Source organism: Globicephala melas, chromosome 7 (genome assembly GCF_963455315.2).
Source record: "Globicephala melas chromosome 7, mGloMel1.2, whole genome shotgun sequence".
In the NCBI taxonomy this organism is placed as follows: Eukaryota; Metazoa; Chordata; class Mammalia; order Artiodactyla; family Delphinidae; genus Globicephala; species Globicephala melas.
In genome coordinates, this window is record NC_083320.1 from 19,118,461 (window position 1) to 19,143,682 (window position 25,222).

At 36.7% G+C, this 25,222-nt stretch overlaps 1 protein-coding gene across 5 annotated transcripts in view; it reads left to right on the forward strand.

The window, feature by feature from the left end:
• Positions 1-25,222, forward strand: part of USP37 (ubiquitin specific peptidase 37) — a 90,221-nt gene that overhangs the window by 36,028 nt on the left and 28,971 nt on the right. For all 5 annotated transcript variants that reach the window (XM_030848924.2, XM_060301857.1, XM_030849076.2 and 2 more), the window contains 7 exons: positions 1,266-1,427; positions 6,020-6,151; positions 6,311-6,434; positions 12,058-12,248; positions 20,921-21,038; positions 22,321-22,400; positions 23,815-23,979. In XM_030848924.2, coding sequence (XP_030704784.1) covers positions 1,266-1,427; positions 6,020-6,151; positions 6,311-6,434; positions 12,058-12,248; positions 20,921-21,038; positions 22,321-22,400; positions 23,815-23,979 — 972 coding nt within the window. The remainder of the gene's footprint in view (positions 1-1,265; positions 1,428-6,019; positions 6,152-6,310; positions 6,435-12,057; positions 12,249-20,920; positions 21,039-22,320; positions 22,401-23,814; positions 23,980-25,222) is intronic.

Below are 25,222 nucleotides of genomic sequence, written 5' to 3' on the forward strand. Positions count from 1 at the left end.
CTATTTCACAATTTTTTTTTCTTGAGTAAAAAAAACAGACGCTGGCTAACAGATGGCCTAGGCAGACAATAAGTTGTTTGGGGACAATTGGTTTTTCCTTATAAAAAAGTAAATCCTAATTCCTGCTTTACAAGATGCAAAAAGTAAATGTCCAAACAGCTTGAAGAACTGAGTAGGAGGGAAAACAAGATTTTAAACTTTTAAAAGAAAATATAGGAAGACATTTCTCTGACCTTACATTACAGAATGATTCTTTTTTTAAAAAAAATTATTCATTTATTTTTGGCTGCAATGGGTCTCCGTTGCTGTGTGCTGGCTTTCTCTAGTTGCGGCGAGTGGGGCCTACTCTTAGTTGCGGTGTGCAGGCTTCTCATTGCGATGGCTTCTCGTTGCGGAGCATGGGCTTTAGGCATGCGGGCTTCAGTAGTTGTGGCAAGTGGGCTCAGTAGTTGTGGCTCGCAGGCTCACTAGTTGTGGTGCACGGGCTTAGTTGCTCCGCGGCATGTGGGATCTTCACAGACCAGGGCTCGAACTCATGTCCCCTGCATTGGAAGGCAGATTCTTATCCACTGCGCCACCAGGGACGTCCCTGCAGAGTGAGTCTTAAACAAGACACAGAAATTGAAACCATAAAGAAAAGATTGATATGTTCAACTTTGGTAGTAATCAGGAAAATATAAAACAAAATAACAATGAGATCATGTTTCACTCTTTAGAGTGATAATAATGTAATGGAGACCATGTAAAGAAAGGGAAATTCACTACTGATGGAAATATAAATTAGTACAGCCTTTTTGGAAAACAGTCACTATCTAGGAAAACTTTAAATGAAAATACTCCTACCATTTTCACTGCTAAGCATATAAATCAGAGTAAGTTCTCAAGGAGATTGGGTAAGAATATTTGTTGTCTAACAGTGGAAAAAGTTCACTGCCTAAATGTTTTCAAGACTAGGTAAACTAATGTATGATAGTCATTAAGTGGATAAAAGTGAATAAAGAAGTAAAACTATTTATGGCTTTTCTCAAGCCATTAACTTGCATTATTTTGATTATAGGTTATGTAGGTACAGTATTATGCCTTCAGCTCCCTATCAACAGATTTGCTGATTTACATTTGTGAAATTTTCTCCCAGGTGATCATTATTACTGATATTTCCTCAAATTTAGGATTTTTTTCCCCTAGACCTTGACTTCTCTGAATCTACTAGGGGAAAAAAGTAACATTCAAAATTGTTATGCTTCTTCATTTTTTCTTTTTTATAGGACTAATATTACAAGCCAAACTCCCTCTGCCAAAAGAAGTTTGGGATTTCTTCCTCAGCCAGCTCCTCTTTCTGTTAAAAAACTGAGGTGTAACCAGGATTACACCGGCTGGAACAAACCAAGAGTGCCCCTTTCCTCTCACCAACAGCAGCAACTGCAGGGGTAGGTAAATTCTTTTATTTTGCTTTCTTTTTATAAAGTGATTCAACTGAAGTATGTTTTACTTGGTATAAAAAAATGATTAAAGCAGTCATATTAATTTAGTTCTCAAATATTTGCTCACTTATTAAAGATTTATCACATCCATAAAATTCAGTCCATTATCTGGCCTCTGATTTTCAAACTTTGAAAAAATGTATATGCATATATATATATATAAACATTTGTCATAAAGCAGAAAGTGCATATTCTTAAGTCCCATACACATCATCTCCTGAGATACTTCAACATTAATTTTATTTATATCCTTCCCAGCCCCTTCATACTTATATTCTTATTAAACACCCAAAAATGAGACCATGGTATAATAACTATAATAATAATAGCAGCTTTATCTAAAGTGTTTGTTATGTGCCAGAGACTGTGCTAAGCATTTAAATGAATTTTTTTCTTTAAATCTTCGCAGTAGCTCTCTGAGCTAGACATATTAAAAAATCTGTTTTTATAGATGACGTAACTGAGCCTTAGAGAAGTTAATTAACTTACTTGAGGTGTTGTAGTACAGCAGTAGTAAATCTAGGCAGTTGGACTGCACTTGTATTTTTTTCCTTACAATTTTATTGAGATATAATTGATGTACAGCACTGTGTAAGTTTAAATTGTACAGCATAATGATTTGACTTACATACATCATGAAATGATTACCACAATAAGTTTAGTGAATATCCATCATCTTATATAGATATAAAACAAAAGAAAAATTATTTTTTTAATTGAAGTGTAGTTGATTTACAATGTTGTGTTAATTTCTGCTATACAGCAAAGTGATTCAGTTATACATATATATATACATTGTTTTTTTTAATATCTTTTCCATGATGGTTTATCATAGGCTATTTTTAAAATTTATTTAATTTATTTATTTTTGGCTGTGTTGGGTCTTCGTTGCAGCACGTGGGCTTTCTCTAGTTGTGGTGAGTGGGGGGCTACTCTTCGTTGAGGTGCGCAGGCTTCTCATTGCAGTGGCTTTTCTTGATGTGGAGCATGGGCTCTAGGCGTGCGGGCTTCAGTAGTTGTGGCATACGGGTTCAGTAGTTGTGACTTGCAGGCTCTAGAGCGCAGGCTCAGTAGTTGTGGCGCACGGGCTTAGTTGTTCCATGGCATGTGGGATCTTCCCAGACCAGGGCTCGAACCCATGTCCCCTGCATTGGCAGGTGGATTCTTAATCACTGTGCCACCAGGGAAGCCCTATCATACTATCATAGGCTCTTGAATATAGTTATCTGTGCTATACAGTAGGACCTTGTTGTTTATCCATTCTATATATAATAGCTTACATCTGCTAACCCCAATCTCCCACTCTTTCCCTCCCCCCAGCCCCCTTTCTCTTGGCAACCAGCAGTCTTATCTATGTCTGTGGTTCTGTTTCTGTTTCATAGATAGGTTCATTTGTGTCATATTTTAGATTCCTCATATAAGTGATATCATGGTATTTGTCTTTCTCTTTCTGACTTACTTCAGTTAGTATGGTAATACCTAGTTGCATCCATGTTGCTGCATATGGCATTATTTCATTCTTTTTTATGGCCGAGTAATATTCCATTGTGTATATATACCACATCTTCTTTATCCATTTATCTGTCGATGGACATTTTAGGTTGTTTCCATGTCTTGCCTGTTGTGAATAGTGCTGCTATGAACATAGGGGTTTATGTATCTTTTTGAATTATAGTTTTGTCTGGATATATGCCCAGGATTGGGATTGCTGGATCATATGGTAATTCTATTTTTACTTTTCTGAGGAACCTCCATACTGTTTTTCACAGTGGCTGCACCAATTTACATTCCCACCAACAGTGTAGGAGAGTTCCCTAGAAAAAATATTTTTTCCTTTCTCAAGAATCCTTGAGAACTCTTAGGATTTACTCTCTTAACAACTCTCCTATATAACATATAGCAATGTTAATTATATTAATCATGTTGTACATTATATTCCTAGTAATTATTTATCTGATAACTGGAAGTTTGTACCTTTTCACCACATTCATCCAGGTCCCCCTTCCCCTACTCCCCACATCCAGTAACCACTGATCTGATCTTTTCTGTGAGTTTGTTTGTTTATTTATTTATTTTTGAAGTATAAGTGACTTACAACACTATGTTAGTACTGATGCACAACATAGTGATTCAATATTTCTGTACATTTCAAAATGATCACCATGTTCACTTGCATTCTTAATCACTATGCTATATTACTTCTCTGTTCCCTGATTTCTTTCTACCCCACATTAATTATGGGCATCCTCTTATGCTAGTACATAACCTTTAACCATGTTAGTGTGCATTTAGATTCCCCTTTTTTCCAATTATAATCCAGGCTAAAACAAACATTTATATACACATGTGTTTTTAATATTTGTTAGAACTTTTCTATAGGAAAAATTCTTGGAAATAGAATTGTTAAGACTACCAGAGGCACTTTGAAATTTTTGATTACTCTTACCACATTGCTTTCCCAAAACCTACCAGCTTTTTTGTTTTTAATCTCACTCAGATTACTGTTTTTCCCCAGCTTTCGGATTACCTTTTTAGTTGAGTGACTGGTGTCTGCCAGTTTGGTTTATCCATAGTAGTTTATTTGCCTCATATTTTAGCAGAAAAAAACATAAAACTTGTAGTGAAAACATTTCACTTTCTTCTGTACTTACTGTTCTTCTCTGAGCCTCTTCTTTTTTGCTTTGTCTTCTAAAATGTTTACCATCCAGTTTAATTCTTAATTTCCTTTCTTCTTCATTCTAATTGTTCTGCCTCAAATTATTATCTTGCTGCTTCCTTACCAGACAACGTTTTTATATTAGTCTGTCCTATTTTGTGAACATTTTTCATCCATATCTTATTTCTATCTACTTTGATCTTACTTGGCCCATCTTCTTAGTGCCTCCTCCTATGTATTTTATAGTGTACTTTTGGTCTCTGTCATTCATATCCTTCTGAGTCCTTTGATATCCTTGAGTTACCCTTGGTGCTCCAGGCTCCCTCTCTACCTCCAGTGTTTCTTTAATTTCTGTATACTACCTGTACCCAACTTTCCTTTTTTCAGACTTCTTGCAGGAATTTGAGTGCAGTATTTCAAGTAAGCTAAATACCCAGGACTAAGGACTCCTTAAAAAACAAACAAATAAACAAAAATACCGAGTAGAAAACTGCCAAGTCTAGAGGATAATGGAGGCTACGTAATTCCAGTATTCCTCACAAATCCCCCACAAAACATAAAAAGTATGAGGAGTTCAAAGAAAAACACATATAACCTTTAGCATTCTAGGAAACAAAGAATACCATCACCTTTAAACTACTTTCTAGGTAGAGAAGCAAAGCAGATTCTAGCAGTGTTCCTGTTTCCCACTGCTTTAAGCCTGTGGGTGCTGAGAGCCAGGGACAAGAGGCTTAAGAGATTTCATGAAAAAAGAATATATAGGAGTAAAAGACTTAGATGAAGCACAGAAAAAATCACTCTCAGAAAGAGAAATTCAAATACTAAGTTTCTAAATATTGAATATAGGTCTGGATCTTGGTTGTTTGCAGCACTGGTTACGGGGAAGAGTACTATTTAAAATGGACAGACTAGATAGTAAAAAAAAAAACTTAAAAAACAAGGGTTATGAGCACTATAAAAAAGTACAAATACAGATATAACCATTTTTAAAAAAGCCTTTCTTAAAACCAAAAGAAATATTTCTAAAACACACCAAATAGATAAGTAAAATTATAACAACATGACAGAGTTGAGTCCAAATGTAAGAATTATTCCAGATTGAAGAAAACTAAAGAGACATGAAAACTAAATGCATTATGTTATCCTGGACTGAATCTTGTGCTTAGGGAGAAAAAAATGCTGTGAAGAAACATGGGGTCAATTGACAAAATTGGATTAAAGAAGGTATATTAGATAAGAGTATTATGTTAGCACTAAATTTTATAATGCTTGTAACTGTACTCTGGTTATATAAGAGAATGTTCTCGTTCTTTTGAAATAAACCCTGAAGTATTTAGAACTAAATGGGTATGATCTATGCAGCCTGTTCTCAGATGGTTCAGGAAAAATATATAGAGAGAGGTGTTAAATGATAAAGCACAGAGTACAAAAGGGTTAACAATTGGTGAATCTAGGTAAAGAATATTATTCTGTGCAACTTTTCTGAAAGTTTGAGAATATTTCCAAGCAAAAGTTTTTTTTAAATATGTACTTTGGAATAATGTTTGGCGGTACCCATTAAGCATATATATATTCTGGGTAAGTCCCCAGTCCTTTTTAGCATTCATTTGAAAATGTGTAATTTTCCTTGAGATGAAACTAAGTTATATTAATGTTATACTGCATCAGTATCAACTGGGATCCTGTTAGAAGTGCACATTTTTTGCACCTTCCCTGTCCAGACCTACAGAATCAGAAACTCTGGAGTTGGGGCCCAGCAATATGTATTTTAACAAACCCTCCAGGTGATTCTGATGCATGCTACAGTGGAGAACCCCTGCTCAAATGAACATACTTCAGGAACTACTGTTGTCTTCAAAAGTACTATTTCTTTCATTTTCAGCTTCTCCAATTTGGGAAATACCTGCTATATGAATGCTATTTTACAGTCTCTGTTTTCACTCCAATCATTTGCAAATGACTTGCTCAAGCAAGGTATCCCATGGAAGAAAATTCCACTCAACGCACTCATCAGGTAACTGTTATGTACTTACTGAGTAACATTTTTACCTTATTTATTATAGAATAATGGAGTATTAGACACTTAAAATTTTATGTGCCATTGTTAGCAGTCCTTAAAATATAATACCATCCAGTGTTTTGTAAAACCTGCTAAACTTGTCTCTTTTACCAGGCGCTTTGCACACTTGCTTGTTAAAAAAGATATCTGTAATTCAGAGACGAAAAAAGATTTACTCAAGAAGGTTAAAAATGCCATTTCAGCTACAGCAGAGAGATTCTCTGGTTATATGCAGAATGTGAGTACTAATTGTTTTTATTTTTAAATTTTTTCCATTTCTTTTTTTTTTATTTTTGAATTTTATTTATTTTTTTATACAGCAGGTTCTTATTAGTCATCCATTTTATATACATCAGTGTATACATATCAATCCCAATCTCCCATTTCAGCACACCTCCACCCCCTGCCACTTTCCCTCCTTGGTGTCCATACGTTTGTTCTCTACATCTGTGTCTCAATTTCTGCCCTGTAAACTGGTTCATTTGTACCATTTTTCTAGGTTCCACATATATGCGTTAACATACAATATTTGTTTTTCTCTTTCTGACTTCACTCTGTGTGACAGTCTGTAGGTCCATCCACATCTCTACAAATGACCCAATTTCATTCCTTTTTATGGCTGAGTAATATTCCATTGTATATATGTACCACATCTTCTTTATCCATTTGTCTGTCGAAGGGCATTTAGGTTGCTTCCATTACCTGGCTATTGTAAATAGTGCTGTGATGAACATTGGGGTGCTTGTGTCTTTTTCAATTATGGTTTTCTCTGGGTATATGCCCAGTGGTGGGATTGCTGGGTCATATGGTAATTCTAATTTTAGTTTTTTAAGGAACGTCCATACTGTTCTCCATAGTGGCTGTATCAATTTACATTCCCACCAACAGTGCAAGAGGGTTACCTTTTCTCCACACCCTCTCCAGCATTTGTTGTTTGTAGATTTTCTGATGCTGCCCATTCTAACTGGTGTGAGGTGGTACCTCATTGTAGTTTTGATTTGCATTTCTCTAATAGTTAGGGATGTTGAGCAGCTTTTCATATGCTTCCTGGCCATCTTTATGTCTTCTTTGGAGAAATGTCTATTTAGGTCTTCTGCCCATTTTTGGATTGGGTTGTTTGTTTTTTTAATATTGAGCTGCATGAGCTGTTTATATATTTTGGAGATTAATCCTTTGTCCGTTGATTCGTTGGCAAATATTTTCTCCCATTCTGAGGGTTGTCTTTTCGTCTTGTTTACAGTTTCCTTTGCTGTGCAAAAGCTTTGACGTTTCATTAGGTCCCATTTGTTTATTTTTGTTTTTATTTCCATTACTCTAGGAGGTGGATCAAAAAAGATGTTGCTGTGATTTATGGCAAAGAGTGTTCTTCCTATGTTTTCCTCTAAGAGTTTTATAGTGTCTGGTCTTACATTTAGGTCTCTAATCCATTTTGAGTTTACTTTTGTGTATGGTGTTAGGGAGTGTTCTAATTTCATTCTTTTACATGTAGCTGTCCAGTTTTCCCAGCACCATTTATTGAAGAGACTGTCTTTTCTCCATTGTATATCCTTGCCTCCTTAGTTGACCATAGGTGTGTGGGTTTATCTCTGGGCTTTCTATCTTGTTCCACTGATCTATATTTCTATTTTTGTGCCAGTACTATATTGTCTTGATTACTGTAGCTTTGTAGTATAGTCTGAAGTCAGGGAGTCTGATTCCTCCAGCTCCGTTTTTTTCCCTCAAGACTGCTTTGGCTATTTGGGGTCTTTTCTGTCTCCATACACATTTTAAATTTTTTGTTCTAGCTCCGTAAAAAATGCCATTGGTAATTTGATAGGGATTGCATTGAATCTGTAGATGGCTTTGGGTAGTATAGTCATTTTCACAATATTGATTCTTCTGACCTAAGAACATGGTATGTTTCTCCATCTGTTGGTATCAACTTTAATTTCTTTCATCAGTGTCTTATAGTTTTCTACATACAGGTCTTTTGTCTCCCTAGGTAGGTTTATTCCTAGGTATTTTATTCTTTTTGTTGCAATGGTAAATGAGAGTGTTTCCTTAATTTCTCTTTCAGATTTTTCATCATTAGTGTATAGGAATGAAAGAGATTTCTGTGCATTAATTTTGTATCCTGCAGCTTTCCCAAATTCACTGATTAGCTCTAGTAGTTTTCTGGTGGCATCTTTAGGATTCCCTATGTCTAGTATCATGTCATCTGCAAAGAGTGACAGTTTTACTTCTCCTTTTCCAATTTGTATTCCTTTTATTTCTTTTTCTTCTCTGATTGCCATGGCTAGGACTTCCAAAACTATGTTGAATAATAGTGGTGAGAGTGGACATCCTTGTGTTGTTCCTGATCTTAGAGGAAACGCTTTCAGTTTTTCACCATTGAGAATGATGTTTGGTATGGGTTTGTCATATATGGCCTTTATTATGTTGAGGTAGTTTCCCTCTATGCCCACTTTCTGGAGAGTTTTTATCATAAATGGGTGTTAAATTTTGTCAAAAGCTTTTCTGCATCTATTGAGATGATCATATGGTTTTTCTTCTTCAGTTTGTTAATATGGTTTATCACATTGATTGATTTGCGTATATTGAAGAATCCTTGCATCCCTGGGATAAATCCCATTTGATCATGGTATATAATCCTTTTAATGTGCTGTTGGCTTCTGTTTGCTAGTATTTTGTTGAGAATTTTTGCATCTATGTTCATCAGTGATACTGGTCTGCAATTTTCTTTTTTGGAGTATCTTTGTCTGGTTTTGGTATCAGGGTGATGGTGGGCTCATAGAATGAGTTTGGGAGTGTTCCTTCCTCTGCAATTTTTTGGAAGAGTTTGAGAAGGATGGGTGTTAGCTCTTCTCTAAATGTTTGATAGAATTCACCTGTGAAGCCATCTGGTCCTGGACTTTTATTTGTTGGAAGATTTTTAATCACAGTTTCAATTTCATTACTTGTGATTGGTCTGTTCATATTTTCTATTTCTTCCTGGTTCAGTCTTGGAAGGTTATACCTTTCTAAGAATTCGTCCATTTCTTCCAGGTTGTCCATTTTATTGGCATAGAGTTGCTTGTAGTAGTCTCTTAGGATGCTTTGTATTTCTGCGGTGTCTGTTGTAACTTCTCCTTTTTCATTTCTAATTTTATTGATTTGAGTCCTCTCCCTCTTTTTCTTGATGTGTCTGGCTAATGGTTTATCAATTTTGTTTATCTTCTCAAAGAACCAGCTTTTAGTTTTATTGATCTTTGCTATTGTTTTCTTTGTTTCTATTGCATTTATTTCTGCTCTGATCTTTATGATTTCTTTCCTTCTGCTAACTTTGGGTTTTGTTTGCTCTTCTTTCTCTAGTTCCTTTAGGTGTAAGGTTAGATGGTTTATTTGAGATTTTTCTTGTTTCTTGAGGTAGGCTTGTATAGCTATAAACTTCCCTCTTAGAACTGCTTTTGCCACATCCCATAGGTTTTGGATCGTCGTGTTTTCATTGTCATTTGTCTCTAGGTATTTTTTGATTTCCTCTTTGATTTTTTCAGTGATCTCTTGGTTATTTAGTAATGTATTGTTTAATCTCCATGTGTTTGTGTTTTTTACGTTTTTTTCCCTGTAATTGATTTCTAATCTCATAGCGTTGTGGTCAGAAAAGATGCTTGATATTATTTCAGTTTTCTTAAATTTACTGAGGCTTGATTTGTGACCCAAGATGTGATCTATCCTGGAGAATGTTCTGTGCGCACTTGAGAAGAAAGTGTAATCTGCTGTTTTTGATGGAATGTCCTATAAATATGAATTAAATCTATCTGGTCTATTGTGTCATTTAAAGCTTGTGGCCCTTATTAATTTTCTGTTTGGATGATCTGTCCATTGGTGTAAGTGAGGTGTTAAAACTCCCCCACTATTATTGTGTTACTGTTGATTTCCTCTTTTATAGCTGTTAGCAGTTGCCTTATGTATTGAGGTGCTCCTATGTTGGGTGCATATATATTTTTAATTGTTATATCTTCTTCTTGGATTGATCCCTTGATCATTACGTAGTGTCCTTCCTTGTCTCTTGTAACATTTATTTTAAAGTCTATTTTATCTGATATGAGTATTGCTACTCCAGCTTTCTTTTGATTTCCATTTGCATGGAATATCTTTTTCCATCCCCTCACTTTCAGTCTGTATGTGTCCCTAGGTCTGAAGTGGGTCTTGTGTAGACAGCATATATGTGCGTCTTGTTTTTGTATCCATTCAGTAAGCCTGTGTCTTTTGGTTGGAGCATTTAATCCATTCACGTTTAAGGTAATTATCGATATGTGTGTTCCTATTACCATTTTCTTAATTGTTTTGGGTTTGTTTTTGTAGGTCCTTTTCCTCTCTTGTATTTCCCACTTAGAGAAGTTCCTTTAGCATTTGTTGTAGAGCTCGTTTGGTGGTGCTGAATTCTCTTAGCATTTGCTTGTCTGTAAAGCTTTTGATTTCTCCATCAAATCTGAATGAGATCCTTGCTGGGTAGAGTAATCTTGGTTGTAGGTTCTTTCGTTTCATCACTTTAAGTATATCATGCCACTCCCTTCTAGCTTGTAGAGTTTCTGCTGAGAAATCAGCTGTTAACCTTATGGGAGTTCCCTTGTATGTTATTTGTCATTTTTCCCTTGCTGCTCTCAGTAATTTTTGTCTTAAATTTTTGCCAACTTGATTACTATGTGTCTCGGTGTGTTTCTCCTTGGGTTTATCCTGTATGGGACTGTCTACACTTCCTGGACTTGGGTGGCTATTTCCTTTCCCATGTTAGGGAAGTTTTTGACTATAATCTCTTCAAATATTTTCTCACATCCTTTCTCTATCTCTTCTCCTTCTTGGACCCCTATAATGTGAATGTTGTTGCGTTTAATGTTGTCCCAGAGGTCTCTTAGGCTGTCTTCATTTCTTATCATTCTGTTTTCTTGATTCTGTTCCGCAGCAGTGAATTCTACCATTCTTGTCTTCCAGGTCACTTATCCATTCTTCTGCCTCAGTTATTCTGCTATTGATCCCTTCTAGGGTATTTTTCATTTCACTTATTGTATTGTTCATCTGTTTGTTTGTTCTTTAATTCTTCTAGATCTTTGTTAAACATTTCTTGCATCTTCTCAATCTTTGCCTCCATTCTTTTTCTGAGGTCCTGGATCATCTTTACTGTCATTATTCTGAATTCTTTTTCTGGAAGGTTGCCTATCTCCACTTCATTTAGTTGTTTTTCTGGGGTTTTATCTTGTTCTTTCATCTGGTACATAGCCCTCTGCCTTTTCATCTTGTCTATGTTTCTGTGAATGTGGTTTTTGTTCCACAGGCTGCAGGATTGTAGTTCTTCTTGCTTCTGCTGTCTGTTCTCTGGTGGATGAAGCTATCTAAGAGGCTGGTCTAATTGATTTTAAACACCTTAGAGATAGGGAAAATTGAAATGATTTTAGCGTGTTACCCAGTTTTATTTTAAAGTGAGATTTGTGTATGTGTGTTCATCACAGGTTGGAAAACCTGAGGACTTCTGGTAAGGTTCAGTATGACCCTTCTGTGTATTTTATCATATATTAGTAATATAGATGTGGTTTGCCACTGTAGGACCTTGGACTATTTTAGCTACAAAGGCTATTTTAGAAAAATCACTCTATTTTTAAAAAACAAATGAAGGAGTGATTCATTTATTAGTTATGCTAATCTAACTTAGGAATATAAAATATGTCATTTGTCGTTTTGTTTTGTTTCCACAAAATATGTACCGCAAAATCATTAGAGTAAATCTGGCCTTTTTCCACACGTGTTTTTGACTTGCAAGTGCTTTACTCATATAGATCACAGTGTTAATAAGCTATTGTTTTGACAAGAAATGTTTTGAATTTATTAAGGATATTATGCCTTCTTAGGACGCTCATGAATTTTTAAGTCAGTGCTTAGACCAGCTGAAAGAGGATATGGAAAAATTAAATAAAACCTGGAAGACTGAACCTGTTCCTGGAGAAGAAAATTCACCAGATATTTCAGCTACTAGAGTATACACTTGCCCTGTTATTAGTAATTTGGAGTTTGAAGTTCAGCACTCCATCATCTGTAAAGCGTAAGTAGTCTCTAAGAGAACTCTTTTCCCTTTTAATTCTTTACAGCAAGTGACTAAAACTCTTCTAGAAGGTTTTAATTCTTATCTTCATTCCTGTGTCATGAGTATAAATATCTTTGTTCAGTGTCTTTATCATCTATAAGAATGCTTGGTGGGGTGAGAACTAAAGTGAACTTAGTTTGTCAAATGCTTTAGTGCTGACTAAATGGTTAATTTTGCTCTGCCTTTTGAGTGTGTGTTACTATGTGTGTGGTTTTTTTCCTTTTAATCACTGTGTGGAAAATCAAGCTCTTCGAGAATACTTGTTCGTCTTTTTTTTATTATTATTAATTAATTTATTAATTTTTGGTTGAGTTGGATCTTTGTTGCTGCTCGCAGGCTTTCTCTAGTTGCGGCGAGCAGGGACTGCTCTTCATCGTGGTGCACAGGTTTCTCACTGCGGTGGCTTCTCTTGTTGCGGAGCATGGGCTCTAGGCGTGCGGAATTCAGTAGTTGTGGCTCGCAGGCTCTAGAGCTCAGGCTCAGTAGTTGTGGCACATGGGCTTAGTTGCTCTGCAGTGTGTGGGATCTTCCCGGGTCAGGGCTCGAACCCATGTCCCCAGCATTGGCAGGCAAATTCTTAACTACTCCACCACCAGGGAAGCCCTCATCTTTTTTTCCCTGAAAAGACTCCCTCCTATTAGTCGCTTATTTTGTTGAACCAAATTGTTTTTATAAAAAATGGGTTGTTTTTTTTTTTACAAGATACATTAAAATGTGAATTATTTTTAATTTTTGCAATGCTTTTTAACCATGTTTACATTAACTATTGAGACTTACCTTCTACATTTAATTAATTTCCATACTCATTATCAGAACTCTCTACCAGGTACTTGACATTAAAAGGTTCTATTTTGATTAATCTTCCAGTTATCAGTAGTACATCTCTGAATACATTTTTTTTCAGAGAGTGGAATTCTTCAGAGTCCACATATAAATGAGAATTAATTCTGTGGCTTTCACACATGACTTAATACAGAATTATTAAGTGAGACACAGCCTTCCCCCTCAACATACTACATATACTGTCCCATCATATCCTGTTACTCTGACACTTAGAAGAAGTCTGATTTTGTTGATAATCTTTTCCTTCCTGAAAATCTGTGATATTCTTAATTTTTGAAATTCAGAGTTTCACTAATTTACATCTAGGTTTTGACCCTTTTTCATGCATTTTGCATTTAACATGATGGGGCTTTTTCATCTGAAGATTTGGGATTTTTTTCAGCTCAGAAAAACTATTCTCTACACACTGCTTCTCTTCCATTTGTTCTGGAATTTTCTTTAGGAATACTCAACAGCCATATGATGGCTCTTCATTCTCTGTCTTTCATATTTATTTATTTTTCTTTTTTCTTTAATTTTTATTTATTTTTTGGCTGCATTGGGTCTTCATTGCTGTGCGCGGGCTTTCTCTAGTTGCAGTGAGCAGGAGCTACTCTTCCTTGCACTGTGCGGGCTTCTCATTGCAGTGGCTTCTCTTGTTGCAGAGCTTGGGCTCTAGGTGCGCTGGCTTCAGTAGTTGTGGCACATGGGCTCAGTAGTTGTGGCTCGTGGGCTCTAGAGCACAGGCTGAGTAGTTGTGGCACACGGACTTAGTTGCCCCTGGCATGTAGGATCTTCCCGGACCAGGGATTGAACCCATGTCACCTGCATGGCAGGCAGATTCTTAACCACTGCACCACCAGGGAAGTCCCCTTTATTTATTTTTCTTAGGCTGCTCAAAATGATAGTGTTCACTGAGGTCTCTTCCAGCTATAACACTCTAGTATTTTTTACTAGAATTTTGAACATTCACATGGACACTACAAGACAGTAGTTTTGCATCATTAGTCTGTGACATTTTTTATCTTCATGGTTTCTTCAGTGTTTTTTTTCCCCCTAGTGGATAAATTTTTTTTTTTTTTTTTTGCGGTACGCAGGCCTCTCACTGTTGTGGTCTCTCCCGTTGCGGAGCACAGGCTCCAGACGTGCAGGCTCAGCGGCCATGGCTCACAGGCCCAGCCGCTCCGCGGCATGTGGGATCTTCCCGGACCTCAGCACGAACCCGCATCCCCTGTATCAGCAGGTGGACTCTCAACCACTGCGCCACCAGGGAAGCCCGATAAATTATTTTTTAAAGAAAAGGTCTGGGTCTTAGAAATACAGTTCATCGTCTTGCAAAAGCTAGAGAGCCCACAGTATGATAGCCATCCCTCCGTTTCTTCTAATGCACTTTCCAAACAAAATTTGTTCTAGTCAGAGAGAGAAGCAGTTTGTCACTGTTAATATTTCATTTAACTGTGGGGTGTCAACCAAGTTTCTTTTGATAGGAAAATTTCTGTTGCCTGTGGTAGAAATGGCCACAGGCATCACAGGAAGAAAGAAAACTATGTCAAAGTGATGCCTGCTTCACTGAGCCAACAGCATCAGTCAGCCATTCCAGTTATGCAGCACCCAAATATTGGGTGTGCAGTTGAGGTGTGTGTACCAGTGCATGAAGTGACCTGGCTCACAGTGTGTAAGCATGAAGCTGAATGCCAGGCATCCAGACTGAACAGTGACCCAAGAGTTGGCAAGTCCAGGAGGTAACAAGGTTCTCCGGGGCTGCAGCAGCAGTACAACTACCTCCTCGAAGGCCTTGCTTTAGTTGCTTTATTAGTCATTTTCTTTAAGACAACTCCTTAAAGATAAAATAGTTTCTGGCTGAAGGAAGATTCTATACGCCTTATCCCTGAATTGTAATTTTCCATGTTTAGCCTCTGTCCCATCTGGCTGTAAGTTAGTTTGACCTGTTTGCCAAATGTACTTAATTTTTTTAAACTGTTATAGTTTAGATTGACTGGTTTTCGATGATTATAAGCCATTTCAATATATTAGTAATATATTCTTGAATATGAAGAATTTGTATGAATTCTCCATTTAAAGAACTTAAAACATCTAAAACTAAGTACTTAATAATCCCCCATAAAACCTCCTTCTGCAGTCTTCCCTATCTCAGTAATGACAGTTCAGTACTTAGAGTTTATCAGTACAGCAGTGTGGTATTTCTTAACTTTTCTTTTCTTTCTCTTGCACCCCTACATCCCATATGTCAGCAAATCCTTTGAGCTTTTCCTTAAAAATACAACCAGAATCTGACCTCTTTTTACTACCTCCACTGACACCGCTGTGGTCCAAACCACCATCATCTCTTGACTGGATTGTTGCAATACCTTCTGACTGATCACTGTGTTTCTGCCCTTGTCTCTCTGTAGTCTATTTTAAACACATTAGCCAAAGTGATCCATTTAAAATGGACATTAGTTCATGTCGGTCCTCTGCTCATAACCCTTAAAATAAAAGCTGAAATTCTTGCCATGATCTACAAAACTCCATAAGATTTGCCTTTCAGCAACCCCCCTCTCTCCCAGTTAACTCTCTTACTTCATCTCTTATCACTCTTTCCCCTTGCTCATTCTGTTCGAACCAAACTAGCTTTCTTGCTTTATTTGTTTGTTTTTATTTATTTATTTATTTATGGCTGCATTGGGTCTTCGTGGCTGCGCATGGGCTTTCTCTAGTTGCGGTGAGTGGGGGCTACTCTTCATTGTGGTGTGTGGGGCTTCTCATTGTGGTGGATTCTTGTTGAGTACAGGCTCTAGGCACACGGGCTTCAGTAGTTGTGGCTCGTGGGCTCTAGAGCACAGCCTCAGTAGTTGTGGCACACGGGCTTAGTTGCTTCATGGCATGTGGGATCTTCCCAGACCAGGGGTCGAACCCGTGTCCTCTGCATTGGCAGACAGACTCCTTTTTTTCTTTTTTAAATTAACTTTTATTAGAGTATAGTTGATATACAGTGTTTTGTTAGTTTCTGTCATACAGCAAAGCGTATCAGTTATACATATACATACATCCACTCTCTTTTGATTCTATTCCCATATAGGTCATTACAGAGTATTGAGTAGAGTTCCCTGTGCTATATAGTAGGTTCTTACTAGTTATCTGTTTTATATAGTAGTGTGTATATGTAAATCCCAGTCTTCCAACTTATCCCCCCCACTTTTCCCCCTTGGTTACCATAAGTTTGTTTTCTGCATATGTGACTCTATTTCTGTTTTGTAAATAGCTTCATTTGTACCATATTTTTCAGATTCCACATATAAGCAATATCATATGATATTTGTCTTTTTCTGTCTGACTTATTTCACTCAATATGACAGTCTCTAGGTGCATCCATGTTGCTGCAAATGGCATTATTTCATTCTTTTTTATGGCTGAGTAATATTCCATTGTATATATGTGCCACATCTTCTTTATCTGTGCTTCCGTCGATGGACATTTAGGTTCCTTCCATGTCCTGGCTATTGTAAATAGTGCTGGCAGACAGATTCTTAACAGCTGTGCCACCAGGGAAGTCCTTCTTGCTTTTTAAAAAAAATGTCAGGGCTTCCCTGGTGGCGCAGTGGTTAAGAGTCTGCCTGCCGATGCAGGGGATGCAGGTTCGTGCCCCAGTCCGGGAAGATCCCACATGCCGTGGATCGGCTGGGCCCGTGAGCCATGGCCGCTGAGCCTGCACGTCCGGAGCCTGTGCTCCGCAATGGGAGAGGCCACAACAGTGAGAGGCCCGCGTACAACAAATAAATAAATAAAATTTAAAAATGCCAGGATCCTGGTACCTCACAGCCTTTTCACTTACTGTTTCTCTTTCCCCATATTATCACATAGCTAGTGCCCTCCCTTCTCCATATCTTTATGTAAAAATCACTTGCTCAGTGAGGCATTTTCTTGCTACCATATCTAAAATTCCAGCCATCTACTCTCATCTTTTGCTTCCCTCTTCTATACTTTCTTTTTCTTCTTTAACACTTACCTAGCATACTATATATTTTACTTATGTATGTATTTTTATTGTATCTCTTCTCCAGTATAATGAAAGCTTCATGAGGGGACATATTTTTGTCTTGGTTTGTACTCTGCTACAACCCCAGTGCCAAGAACAGTTTCAGCATATAGGAGACATATTCAGTGATGCATAACAAATTGTCCCAAACTTAGCAGGTTAAAACAACATCCACTTAACTCAGTTCTGTAGGTCAGAAGTCTAGGCAGGGTATGGCTGAGTTCTTTGCTCAGGTATCAGAAAGCTGAAATCAAGGTGTTGGCTGGAGTCCCCTTCTAAGCTCATTAAGGTTGTGAGCAGAATTTAGTTCCTTTCAGTTGTAGTACTAAGGTCCCCATTTTTTTGTTAGCTGTTGACTGGGGCAACTCATTTCCTAAAGGTTGCCTATTGTTTCTTGCCATGTGGCCTCTATAGGAAGTTCACAACAGTGCTATTTGCTTTCTTCAGGCCAGCAGTACATATCTCTGACTTCTAATCTGTGACTTCCTCTGTTTGAGACCTCTAGACCCAGATTTAAAGAGTTCATGTAATAAGGCCTCAACCATTCAGATAATCTCCTTTTTGATGAACTCTACAGTTAAGATTAATAACATTAATTATATCTGCAAAATCCCTTTTGCCATGTAAAGTAACATCATCATGGGAGTGATAGCTCATCATAATCACAGTCCTCCCACACTCAAAGGGGATAGAATTATACAAGGAAGGGCAAGGGTCATCTTAGAATTCTGCCTAGGAGAGAAGCACTCAATAAATGTTTATTTAATGAAGAACAGATGTATTCTTACAGTCCCTAGTCTTCAACTGTTGCAATAGAGAACTGGGACAGGAAAATGAATATTACTAAAAATGCTGATAATGCAGACAAAATGAAAAACAGTCAACTAAAACTAAGTAAAAGAAATAAGTTGGCTTCCAGGTAAATTGAATATGATGTTTTGATCTCTGAGCCCATTTTCTGAAATTCTATAAAATGTATCCAATGACCAAACAATTCTGCTACCGAACAGAGCTGCCTACACGTTTACTGAGAACACATAGTATTTTCAATTTGACACATTGTTCATTTAGTCAAAAACTGGAAATAGTCCAGATGTCCATCAATATGGAAAAATTGTGGCATGCTCATACAGCTTAATACTAGGCAACAATGAAAAATGGGCTATAGCCATTTGCAACAAGCATGGTTGAATCTTATAATCATGTTGAACAAAAGAAGCTAGTTAAAAGAAAACATTCTGTATGGTTCCATTTATGTAAGGTTCAGAAAAGGTAAAACTCAACTATTTTTTTAAAAATTTTTTATTGAAGTATAGTTATTTACAGTATCATGTAACTTTCAGGTATATAGCATAGTGATTCAGTTATATGTGTATATTCTTTTACAGATTCTTTTTCCTTATAAATTATTACATAATATTGGGTATAGTTCCCTGTGCTATATAGTAGGTCCTTGTTAGTTATCTATTTTATACATAGTAGTGTGTATATGTTAATCCTAGCCTCCTAATTTATCCCTCCCCCCCCCACCCCTTTCCCCTTTGGTAACCATAAGTTTGTTTTTTGTGTCTGTGAGTCTTTCTGTTTTGGAAATAAATTCATTTGTATCTTTTTTGTTCTTCTAGATTCCACATATAAGTGATATCATATGATATTTGTTTTTGTCTGTCTTACTTCACTTGGTATGATTAAACCTAGGTCCATCCACATTGCTGCAAATGGCGTTATTTCTTTTTTTAATGGCTGAGTAGTATTCCATTGTATAGATATCTAACATCTTTATTTATTCAGCTGCCAGGGGACACTTAGGTTGCTTCCATGTCTTGGGTATTGTAAATAGTGCTGCAGTGAACATTGGGGTACATGTATCTTTTCGAATTATGGTTTTCTCTGGATATATGGCCAGGAGTGGGATCACAAGATCACATGATAGCCCTATTTTTAGTTTTTTAAGGAACCTGCATACTGTTCTGCATACTGGCTGCAGCAGTTTACATTCCCACAAATAGTGTAGGAGGGTTCCTGTTTCTCCACACCCCCTGCAGCATTTATTATTCATAGACTTTTTGATGATGGCCATTCTGACCAGTGTGAGGTGATACCTCATTGTAGTTTTGATTTGCATTTCTCTGATAATTAGCGATGTAGCATCTTTTCATGTGCCTTTTGGCCATCTTTGTGTCTTCTTTGGAGAAATGTCTGTTTAGGTCTTCTGCCCATTTTTTGATTGTTTGTTTGTTTTTTTGATATTGAGCTGTATGAGCTGTTTGTGTATTTTTTTTACTGAAGTATAGTTATTTTACAGTGTTGTGTTAATTTCTGCTGTACAGCAAAGTGATTCAGTTATACATATATACATTTTTTTAATATTCTTTTTCATTATGGTTTACCATAGGATATTGACTGTAGTCCCCTGTGCTGTATACAGTGGGACCTTGTTTATCTATTCTATATATAGTAGCTTACATCTGCTAACCCCAACCTCCCACACTATCCTTCCCCCCAACCCCCTCCCCCTTGGCAACCACCAGTCTGTTATCTATGTCCGTGATTCTGTTTCTGTTTCATAGATAGGTTCATTTGTGTCATATTTTAGATTCCACATGTAAGTGATATCATATGGTATTTGTCTTTCTCTTTCTGACTTACTTCACTTAGTATGATAATCTTTAGTTGCATCCGTGTTGCTGCAAATAGCATTATTTCGTTCTTTTTTTATGGCTGACAATTCCATTTTTTAGAATGTGTTTGAGCCTGTATGACTATCAGTCTAAAGCAAGTAGAGGGACTTCCCTGGTGGTCCAGTGGGTAAGACTCTGCACTCCCAGTGCAGGGGGCCCAGGTTCGATCCCTGTTTGGGGAACTAGATCCCACATGCATGCTGCAACTAAGAGTTGACATGCCGCAATGAAGATCCTGTGTGCTGCAACTAAGACTGGGCACAGCCAAAATAAATAAAATTTTTTAAAATAAATAAATAAATAAAGCAAGTAGATATAGGAAGGGGTTAACATACTCAAAAAACAGGGTGACCACAAATCAAAAACACAATAGATTCACAAAAATCAAAAAGAAGAAAACACAAGCATAAAATAAAAGGAAATTATCAAGCCACAAAAAGAAAAAGAAAGGAACAAAGAAGAAACAGAATCAACTGGAAAATAAGGCTTAAAATGGCAATATATACATATCTATCAACAATTATCTTAAATGTCAATGGACTACATGCTCCAATCAAAATACATAGAGTGGCAGATTGGATAAAAAACCAAAACTCAACTGTTGTGTTGGAAGTCAGGATAATAGTTATCTTTTGGAAGTAAGAAAGGGATAGTGATTGGGAAGAGGCATGTGAGGGGGCTTATAGGGAGTTCATAGTGTTCTATTTCTTGAGTTGAGTGGTGATTACATGTGTGTGTTAACTGATAATCCATCAAGCTATACAACTTTGACTGGTTCACTTTTCTATATATATATTATACTTTAGTGTTTTAAAGTTTGGGGGTTTTTTGGAAAGTATAAAAATTTTAAATTTAGCATTTTAAGAAAGTACTTAAACACTTTCAATTGATGTTTTACCTGTATGGATTTAATAAGGGTTAAAGTAAGCATGAGAAAAATTTTAAATGTTTATTTCTCATGCCTAGTCATGGTCTCTCAGTACCTGATAAGTTCAGTGGGGGAGCAGTGTTTCTGAAGTATATTTGTATTTATTTTGTATTGCACAGTTAGGCTTCTAAATTCTTATATTTGTCTTCTTTTATTTTTACAGATGTGGAGAGATTATTCCCAAAAGAGAACAGTTTAATGACCTCTCCATTGACCTTCCTCGAAGGAAAAAGCCACTCCCTCCTCGTTCAATTCAAGATTCCCTTGATCTTTTCTTTAGGGTAAATAATATCTTTTGGTATTTCCACATAACTAAATTTTATATATCATAGATAATTGTATTTGAAGTTGGTTTCTTTAAGGCAGAGTTTTGACAAAATAGTTGCAGGGGAAACAAATGAGAAATATTTATAAATAGTATTTTTTAGGAGCTTGGTAAATATGGTTGTTAACTGATTGTAGATGAAAATTAATTGCTCAAGTAGATTATACATCTAACTCAACAGCAAGTGTTTTAGACAACCTTAGAAGCATTTGTTTGTAAACAAATAATATGAAGTGACATATGCTAAAATTGGGTAATGTGAGTCAAAATTGGAGACACTATTCTAAGTTAGTATACTAAGCTCTGAGGAATGAAAAAAATACTTTTTGCTTCTCCTTAGGTTATATGTACCATGTTAGAAACAGAAAGGACAAGTCATGTTTATTCAGAGCTATAGATAAATGTTTGCATTTGTGTTATACTGTTACAGATACTCAGAAAGTTTCTGGGGCATAATTGGACATGTTGTGTAGCAGTCCTTATAATTGATGGCAGTTTGCCATCTGTATAATAGTGGTTCTTGTTTTGTTGTAGCAAATGGGCAGGGTTGTCATCCTAAGATTTAAAAAAAAAAAAGACCTCTGTTCTTGAAATGATGAATATTCAGCTCCACCCAAGGATAAATATTCTGCTTTTCTTTTTGTTTTAGTCATTCCTTATAATTCCTGTTATTATCGTAGAATTTGAAGCTTTTCCTGTGTATCTTTACCCCCATTTTTTAAGGATTTCTTGTTTCAGTTTTCTCTAGGTAATGATATCCACCCCAAACTTTGGTCCTTTTAGAGCAGTTGTTCTTAGTGGGCTGTCACCAGAAGATTGAGTTCCATTATAAGAAAGGGGTAGAGTTACACCTAACAGACCAGGAACTCCGCCTAACCTGAAGGTGATCTTATCTCTGCTATGGCCAAATGTTAAAATCTGGATATACTCTTGGCAGTGGTTCTTGTGTATCCATGGGGAAAAGGTTGAGAATCTGCTACTATAGTTTAGTTACTGTCATAAATTGAGATGTTTCCTTGGTAAAAAAAGGAAATTAGGAATTCTGAAACAGGGCATGATATTATAACTATATTTTGAGGATTAGGTCTTAATTTAGTAAGGCTTATGATTCTAGACACAAAATTTAAACTGGTCGGAGTTGTCATTCCACTGAACTAGTATGACTAGAGAAATTAGCATTTAATGGGGCAGTGCTAATTCAACTTTATACTTTATTTTTCCCTCTTGTCTTTTTACAGGCAGAAGAACTTGAGTATTCCTGTGAGAAGTGTGGTGGGAAATGTGCTCTTGTCAGGCACAAATTTAACAGGCTACCCAGGTAAAATTAATTGGCTCTTCAATTTTTCTTCTTTAAAGTACTTACAAATATTACTGAATAAGTGAGGCTTATCAGATGGATTGGTAAAGAAGGTCAGCAAAGCTGAGATATGAAGAGGGTAGAGAATGGAAAGCTACAATTCTCTTGTATAAGAAAGGAAGAAGATTTGGAAAGTTGAAGAAGAGAAGGAACCTGAGAGTCCCAAGAAGATGGCAACAAGAGAACGAGGCTGATGAGACTTTGGAATAATGATGGGGACTTACTAGAAAATTTTTAATTCAGTAATGTGTAACACTCAATTATAATTTGTTGTGCATGTACATTTTATAGAACTTTTTTTTTTGGGTACGTGGGCCTCTCACTGTTGTGGCCTCTCCCGTTGCGGAGCACAGGCTCCGGACGCGCAGGCTCAGCGGCCATGGCTCACGGGCCCAGCCGCTCCGCAGCATGTGGGATCCTCCCAGACCGGGGCACGAACCCGTGTCCCCTGCATCGGCAGGCGGACTCTCAACCACTGTGCCACCAGGGAAGCCCATATAGAACTTTTTTATAAGTGGAGAAAACTTTTTATTTCTCTCTTACCTTTCTCTAGAGAATGTGCTACTGAAATAAGAATAGTTCTTGTCAAAAGTCATCTTAAAAAAATTAATTTTCACCATCAAACATAAGGGCTGTTTAACACTTTATTTATTTTAATAAATTTATTTATTTTTGACTGTGTTGGGTCTTCGTTGCTGTGTGCAGGCTTTCTCTAGTTGCAGTGAGCAGGTTTCTCATTGCGGTGGCTTCTCTTGTTGCGGAGCACGGGCTCTAGGTGTGCAGGCTTCAGTAGTTGTGGCTCGTGGACTCTAGAGCACAGGCTTATTAGTTGTGGCACATGGGCTTAGTTGCTCCGCGGCATGTGGGATATTCCCAGACCAGGGCTCGAACCCATGTCCCCTGCATTAGCAGGCGGATTCTTAACCACTACGCCACCAGGGAAGTCCTGTTTAACACTTTAAATTACCATTTGTCGTTATATAACATCCATTTTTTGGTAAACTATATAACATTGAAATAAATAATTTAGGGATTTGATCCATTATCAATACCAATATTCTAAAATTAGTTTTCTTGTCTGATGTGTTTTGATTTTTTTTCTAGGAACATTATTTTACTGAGACCTCCCAATTAATAATTAATATCTACCCAATGCCTGTGTTTTATTTTTATTTTTATTCTTAGTACCTAGCACAATGCCTAGCACATGGCAAGTATTCAGTAAATGTTCTTTGACAGATCTTTAGTTCAGCCTAATGTAGTCTTTAAATCAAAAGCTGTCTAACATGGTTAGTTACAGTGATCTCTTCTTACCTGTAAGAGAGCTACCTCTATTATGTATAAACTAATAATGTTATCATCTTCTGTTTTTCAGGATCCTCATTCTTCATTTGAAACGATATAGCTTCAATGTTGCTCTCTCACTTAACAACAAGATTGGGCAGCAAGTCATCATTCCAAGATACCTGACCCTCTCATCTCATTGCACTGAAAATACAAAACCACCCTTCAACCTTGGTTGGAGTGCACAAATGGCAATGTAAGTCCTTGAGAATTTCTTTCCCTTTTGAAGTAGAAAGGCTTTTAGTATCTGATCAAAAGAATGACTGAACTACATAACATGACTCCAGGTAAAATCAGACCAAGAAGGAGATTTTTATTTTGCTTTATTTTGGGACTTTGTGCTAAGTTTTACCTGATTTAAGTAATTGAATAAAATGCTTAAACAAAAACTTTCAACATATATTAATTGCCTTTCATAATAAATTACCTTTTCCGGGAGTGCTCCTTACTCTTTTAGATCACTAGAAGATAGTTTGATACATTTGGGGAATATAAACCAAATTTGCATGATCGTAAGAGTCACTTGAACACTGAAAATACTGATTCCTGTGTTTGTTCCTTAGGAGTTCTGTTTCAGCAAATCTGATATAGGGCTGGGGAATCAATATTTTTAACAAATGCCTCTGCTGACTCTGGAGTATGCAAACTTGAGAAACAGTACATTAAATATTATGCTGGGACCCCCAAAATAGATTGTGTCTTCATAAATGTATTATTACCAGTTTGAGCAAAGAACTTCAATGGCTCCTCGAAATTTTTCCTTGAGAAAAGAAGTAACTTTTACATTCTATTTTGCATCATCATGAATGCCAGGAAAACCTTAAGACTTCTCTAAATGTTGCTCTTTCTTCTGCGTACTTGCATTACTTTGGAGCCATATATTGTAGTTCTTTTTTATACTTGAACACTAGTTTGGTATAATCATAAAGTTCTAGAGCTTTAGAGGTGAAAGGGATTTTAGAGATTTTTGTCTTTCTTAATTTTACAGAGGAGATCCAAGGAAATTAAGTGATTTTCTTAAGCTCATACAGTTAGTAACTGGAAGAGCCAGGTCTCTTCATTGACATGGAATAATAGACATTACAGAAAGCAAATGAACATTTGCTAACATGAATTAATGAAGTTTTGTAAAAATTATTCCCCTTGGATTAATAATTGAAATATATTCTACATCATGTACGTTTACACTAAAGGCCTCAATAAGTCAATAACAACATGTTCCCAGAGAATCAGTGTTTCTGGATTTTTCTCTTATGGCCTTTCATTAGAATAGATGTTTTTGCTTGATGGAAACTGCCCTCTACTGGTGGAGCTAGTATTCTTTCTGGCAGTACTTTCAAACCATTAGCCAAGGCTGTTTAATGATCACAGGCCTGAAACCAGGCTTTCTGACTCGGTGATATGATAGCTTTAAGATTTTGAACAAATTCGTTGACCTG